Source organism: Poecilia formosa, unplaced genomic scaffold, assembly GCF_000485575.1.
Source record: "Poecilia formosa unplaced genomic scaffold, Poecilia_formosa-5.1.2 Scaffold381, whole genome shotgun sequence".
Lineage (NCBI taxonomy): Eukaryota > Metazoa > Chordata > Actinopteri > Cyprinodontiformes > Poeciliidae > Poecilia > Poecilia formosa.
The window spans coordinates 550,632-557,303 of NW_006800320.1; the positions used below are offsets into that span (position 1 = coordinate 550,632).

General features: G+C 39.0%; 1 protein-coding gene across 1 annotated transcript; it reads right to left on the minus strand.

The window, feature by feature from the left end:
• Positions 1 to 3,556: 3,556 nt before the first annotated feature.
• LOC103154329 (twist-related protein 2-like) lies at positions 3,557 to 6,386 on the minus strand. The gene has a single exon (XM_016662626.1). It carries the CDS (start codon positions 6,048 to 6,050, stop codon positions 5,406 to 5,408), a length of 645 nt encoding a protein of 214 aa, XP_016518112.1. The 5' UTR covers positions 6,051 to 6,386; the 3' UTR covers positions 3,557 to 5,405.
• Positions 6,387 to 6,672: the final 286 nt, after the last annotated feature.

Below are 6,672 nucleotides of genomic sequence, written 5' to 3' on the forward strand. Positions count from 1 at the left end.
CACAAAGTTTAAGTAAAACTCACCTTTGGCCAGCAAGGTATCCCACAACGCATTATGCCAGCAGCAGCTAACCACTTTTTTGTCACAAGAATTAGTTTTAAGATGTTTAAAGTGAAAAATGTAATTCATGCAGTCATCAAGACTGAGTCCCTTTCAGAGTTCAGTCTTATTTGCTAAGAAATATCTTAGCTGATATTTCTTATAAAACTATGAGTGAGTTGTTTGTTTATCCTCATTACCACCCAACTCGGCCTACCATTATGTTTGTTTTACTGAAAAAAGTGAGCAACCAATCACTGTTTTCTGTATTTTCTGTCAAAGTTTGAGTAGAAGAAACAACTAAAAAGCAGTAGCCAGAAACCGTGCCATTTCTTTTTATGTAAAACGTTTCAAGTTTTAAAAATGTACCTTCAGAAATTTTTGGGTTTATTTAGATGTACCAAAATTAGGAGAACTAATTAGGTTTTACAGTGTAAACGTTTTAAACTCAGTTCAACAATTTTAAATTTTCAGCAGAGTCCAAAGCTTAAATCTTTCGATCTTCTATTTTATCACTATTACATTGTGATATTGTGCTCCATCATGTTGAAACACTCCCTGACCGACGTTGTTGGAAACGGTTGTTTTTGGAGGATGTTTTGATCCCACTCTTTATTGATGGCAGAGTTTTTGGGGTAGAACTGGGAGTCAACCGTCTCCGTTGGATGAGAAGCAGCGTGATACATGGATTGCATCATGACACGGGGCTCTTGGTAGACCTGGCTTGTTCCCTGATTTTCCAAAATGTCCAAAGCAATCAGAAGGAGGATTTATTTCTTTAGAGCATACAATCTTACACCTGCTTATTAGTGTTCGTCCTGGTATTTTCTGCAGAACTTTGCTCTTTGTGGTTTTTCTATGACTCGGTGGGAGAGCTCAACTATAAGATGTGCATTTCATGAAATCCAGACTTTGTGGAAAAGAGGCAAGAAGAAAGCCATTGTTAAAAAGACAGATGTAAAAGATCCTGTTTGCAGTTTGCTACAAGGCATATTGGGGGGACGCCACCCAGAACAAAATATTCTTTTGGTTAAACATGGTTGTGGTAGCATCATACTGTGGGATTATTTCTTTTTTAGTAAGTAACCAACCTGCTGAACTTTGCACTGGTGTGGAGATCCTCAGTAGAAAATCATTTTTCTCTTGTAAACCTCTTGTGAACTTTTTAAAGATCTTAGTAGAAGAATAATAGCAGGAGTCTTTTCTTCCAAGGTATATACTGCTGACATCTACACCTCTTGTATATAGAATCTGCTAATTAGATTGTTAGTGATTTTAGTTGGACTCTTTTATAGCTCCATTTGTGATGTGACTGAAGGAAGGTAAGCAGACTTTGTGTCACAAAATCAAATTCAAATCATATTTTTTGCTTGAAAATAAACTTTTTAAGCCCCCAAAACCCCGTTCACCTTTGTATCATCATGCCTCTCATCACGATGAACAGTAACCTAGAAACAATAACTATCAGCAGAAAAACTCTAAACTACAGATTTTGCAAAAGTTTTTTATACCTCTGCCATAACTTTTTGGCCATGAACATAAATTCCTTACAGCAAAAATGTTGTATTACTTAAACTGAGGTGGCTGCAGCTTTTATCACCTCTCATAAAGACATATAGTTAAAACGAAAAGGTGGACTGAAAATAAATGTCCTTGATGGAGAAATATTGCATTCATATGTTTAAATTGGTAACTTTAAAATTATGATTGTTATAACTTTTACTACACAAGACACAGCTGCTTTCATATTTCTAATGCAGAATCCTTTGTAACTTTATTATTATTATTTTTTTTACTTTCTAGTCTCATCATTCTCAAAATTCTGTTTTTGTAAAAGTGTCAGAAATCAACCAGCAGGTCATTGCTGCTTCAATGAAAACATATAATGTAAGAATAACATATACTCAGGACCAAACAGGCTATAAATGTCCGGCATGCCATAAATGCACACTGCCTTGTTCTTTTGCAGAGTTATTAACTGTTCGTGATTGACCAGGAAAAGGCACTGGGACCTAGTTTAAAAAAGAAACCAGGAGAAGGGAGAGCGGACCGGGAATAGAGGGAGAGAGTTTAACAAGAGGCAGAAGACAGAGAGGGCATAGCAGCCGAATAAATCTTTGCAGTGTTTATCGTCAAAGAAAAGAAGTGCCGAAGATTGTTTTCACCAAGCAGTTTTAAGAGGGTACTGTATTTTTCAGACTATAAGCCGCTACTTTTTTCCTCCACTTAGAACCATTCGGCGTATAGCCTAGTGCGGCTTTTTTGTGGATTTTTCTTCAACCACCAGGGGGCTCTTTAGCAGGAAATGAGTCATTGGAAGTCAAAATTGGAACTCAAAGAAGAAAGTGCTAATTTTCATTTAGAACAGGGGTGCCCAAAGTCGGTCCTCGAGGCCCGGTATCCTGCATGTTTTAGTGCTCTCCCTGGTGGTAGTAACAATCTTTTCAGCAGGTCAATGTTCTTCTTAGGCCATCTAACGAGCCATCATTTGATCCAGGTGCGTTAAACCAGGGAGAGAACTAAAACATGCAGGATGCCGGCCCTTGAGGACCCACTTTCGACACCACTGATTTAGAACAAGCACATGCTAGCAGCAGGCACGACAGAGAAATGTTTTCAAACTCATATGATGCAGCTTTTAAGTTGAGGGCTATCGATCTGGCAGTACAGGAGGGAAATAGAACCGCTGCACGTAAACTCGGCGCGAACGAAACCATGGTTCGGCGTTGGAGACGCAGGGCTGCGTCTTTAATAAGTCCAGTAGATTTATTAGAACGCAGCCCTCTGCTGGGTCCTTATGGAAAAGCGAGAGTGGCAGAGATACCAGAGGCTTATAGCCCAGTGCAGCTTATATATTCAGATTATCACAAACAATTTTTTTTTTTTTTTTTTTTTTTTTTTCACAAAAATTGTAGGTGCGGCTTGTAGTATGGGGCGCTCTTATAGTCTGGAAAATACAGTAGGTTATTTTGAATTCTAAACCCCAAACTAAAGTATTACGTCTTTTAGTCATGAATAATATAATTTGTATATATAATTTATCAAAATACATCTTCATTATAGTACACTTTTAATATAGCTTTCCTTAAATTCTTGATCTATTCTTCGGTCAAAGTGTGAATGTTGAATATGGCTAACACTAGTTTATGTTAACTAGTAGCTTGACAACAAATTTAGCTTAAGTGAACCAGGTTTTCTATTGTGAATTGAAGTCACAATTACATCCCACTAGCATTAAAATTGTTATCCTTTTACTATCTTACGATTCATTATTTCATCCAGAAATGAATGACAGTTTAAAAAACAAAAAACAAATCGTCTTCTAGTCCTTTCTCTAACATATCCAAAAATGTTACTGTCAGGTGTGAACAGGATATTTAAATTTAAGTTTCTGCCAACAGTGGTCCTCAATAACATGTATTGGGTTTAAAGAAATATCTCAAAATTTTTAGTCTTCATACAAATTAGGTGAATGCACATCTAATTCCCAAGATATTTTTTGTGTTTTATTATCTGTATCAATATAAGTAAGCTGAAATTAGCACAATATTTAGACTATTGCAGCAAATCATGGTAAAGAGGCACAGCGATAACTTGACAGCAGAGGTAAAAAGACACATTTCTTATCCAGCCTGTAAGGAAGTGCCACTTTTTGCCAAATAATTTGAAACATCAGATTTTATTTATCAGCTTGAAGTAAAAAATAATAAAGGCAAAATGTTATGGAAGGAACACAAATATGGATTTTTAGAATCTGTAAAGTTTACAAAGGGTGGTGTTCTATATATTCAAGAATCAAGATGAAGAGCTTTCATGCAAATACTTGTTTAGAGGTAACCCAGATACCAATGGGGCCATAAACATCAAAAAACATTTGAAAAAATTCCCATACAGTTTGCTTGAAGAAATACAATTTTTTTTAATTGAAAAAATAATTTGGAACATTTTAGCAGCTCTTTTACAATTTATTCAATAAATGAGTCATTGAATAAATAATTTTATTCAATGACTCATCATCCTCTCCTGGATAATGAGTCATTTTGAAAAGTCAAGCATCTTCTAATATGCCAGAGACCTTAAGCCTTCTGAAACCACACTGGACTGACTGCAGGGCTCAAAAAAATTAAAATTATTCATCTCAGTTGGAAACTGCAAAATGTTGCTGATCTTTTTGCATGCTGGCACTGAAGCAAGAAGCGGTTTATCAAGTTTGTCATGGGTTTGTTTTGGATGCTAACAACCTGCCTGCTCAATTCTCTTTGTACTTCTCTTGTTAAAATAAAATCAACAGTAAGAATAAAAACCATGGGGCTTCAATGGGGCATAAAAGTTAACTTTACTCTGGTAATGCTTCTGACTTTAAATAAATACTACAGAGGTATTTTTAGAACCTAGTCCATGCAGAACATGCAATTTCCAGGGAATGTGTACATGCAAATGTCTACACCTATGCACACGTCCACGTTTGTGTGCATAAATCAGCTCTCACCTCCTCCATCTCTGCCCATGGTTTATGCTAAGCCCAGTGGGGAGCCACATCAGCCTCCCCTTTGATGATGACACACATGATTAATGGCTGTTAGAAGACTGTTTGTTTTCATTACGCCTCCTCGTCAGCAAGCTGTAGCTGTATCAGAGATTCATGCCATGCAAGCTAAATTTGAGCCAGAACTGGAGGAAAATATTTCAACAGGAGTTTCTCTTTAGAACCAGGAGAAAACACAAAGGGGCTTAGTTTTGTTTTAAAAGAGGCAACTGCCCATGGCTACATTTTCCGCTCTTAAGTTCTGAGGTGGCCAAGGGATTTCAAGGGCTGGAAAATTAAAAGTTGAAAGGATTTGGGTAAGGCAAAGATCCAGGATCAGTTTTAAGAGTTTCATCTAAACCCTACAGCTGCTAGGTTTTATATATCTCACACAAATTTTCTCTTGCTAACCCAAGATATAGCAGACATACAGAAAAATACTCATAAAGTTTAAATTTGGCTTGTGGTATGTATGCCTGATGGATGCAGTGATAAAATTAGGGGAGAGCAGCTGATTTAAACAGCATTCTGACTTCAGATCCAAAGAAAACAAATGGATTAAAAGACCTTAAGTAAAATGATTTCTTTTCATGTGGAGGAAAGTTTGTACAGATAGTCTTTGAACTTCTTCAATGAAGACCAGTTTTCTAAACTTAATTAGAAATTAGAGGTCTTACTTTGAGTGTGTTATAGTGTCCCTTCCCCAGCAATCAGTTGAAACATTTAAATAACAGTCCAGAGCCTATCTGATTCACAAACCTCAAGAGTTTCAAGGCTAATGTGGCTTACAGAAGAGCTCAGTTTGTACCAGTCTTTCTCTTTGTTGACCTATCAGACCCAGCTAGTGACCTGCAGACATTGTTGACCATGCCCCTTCCATCCTCCACACAGAGAAGGCGTAGCTCAGTCTCTCATGCACCAGGTAGTTGCACCCGGCAAGCTTGCTGTCCATCTCGTTGCTTTGCAGTACCTGGTACAGAAAGTCAATATAGCGGGATGCCAACTTGAGAGTCTGAATTTTGCTCAGTTTGTCCGAGGGAAGGGTTGGAATGATCTTGCGCAGCGAGGCAAACGCTTCATTCAGCGACTGAGTCCTCTGGCGTTCACGGATGTTGGCGATGGCCCGCTGAGCATGTGGGTCCTCGAGGACTGGGAGTCCTCCAGGACTGTGACCTGGCAGGGGAGAAAGCGAGGGGCTGGAAGAAGGCGGCTGATGCTGAGGGCTCTGTTTGAGTTTTTTGGGACCTGTTGGGGTGTATATCTGAATGCCGTCCTCTGGTTTGACTTTGTTGCTGTTGTCCGTTGAGGTAGGGGTGAGTGGAGTAAGGTGATCCTCTGTGTGTGAGCCAATCTGTCGTTTACGTCCGGTAATGCCTGGAGTGGCTACAACAACAGGACAGGCGTTAGAAAGCGGAGTTGCCAGCTTCTCTTTGGGAACCACCCTGCCTTTAGGGTGATCATCTCTGGACAGTTCATCCTCTCTCATACTTTGACACACTCTTCCTCTCCTTTAGTTCTTTCAATTGCTCTATGTGCTCCGCTCTTGTGCTTACCCAGTTTTTTCAAGTGTATTGTCTTTTTCCTCTGTTCTGTTCTTCTTGAGATCCTTTCTCTGCTTCTCTGCTTTGTCTTTCTTCTGCTGTTGTCCTTTTCCTTACAGCTTCTCCCTGGGGAATAGTTAATCAAGCTAAACTGAAAGAGCAAGCACTCAATGTCATCTCCTTCATCCACATATGTGAAAACCCAACAATGATCTCTTCCAGTCTTTGCAAGCATGCATTATGAGGTACAAACTCTCTCACGTCATTCTCCTTAAGCAGCATGTGAAACAAGAGCATAGTGAGTGTACATTTTTAAAGGCAGGCAACTGTGAATATTTCAGCTGCCCTCCCACTCAGCTCCCTGATTGGCCTGAAATGGATTTTAGGATATTGAAGCTTCAGTACGCAAGAAGAGTGAGTCCTAACTGATTGGTCCAGTCGAAGCGACGAGGCGGAGAGAGAGATCTGTTGCGCAGCCAACCAGATCTAAATGCTGTGACATTTGCCTCCTTGTCCCAGAAGTTGCTCAAGTTTATAGGTTCCAGATTTCCTCCAAAGCAAGGCATT

Coding starts and splice junctions, on each gene's coding strand:
- LOC103154329 (XM_016662626.1), bottom strand. CDS start 6,050: ATGAGAGAGGATGAACTGTCCAGAGATGATCACCCTAAAGGCAGGGTG.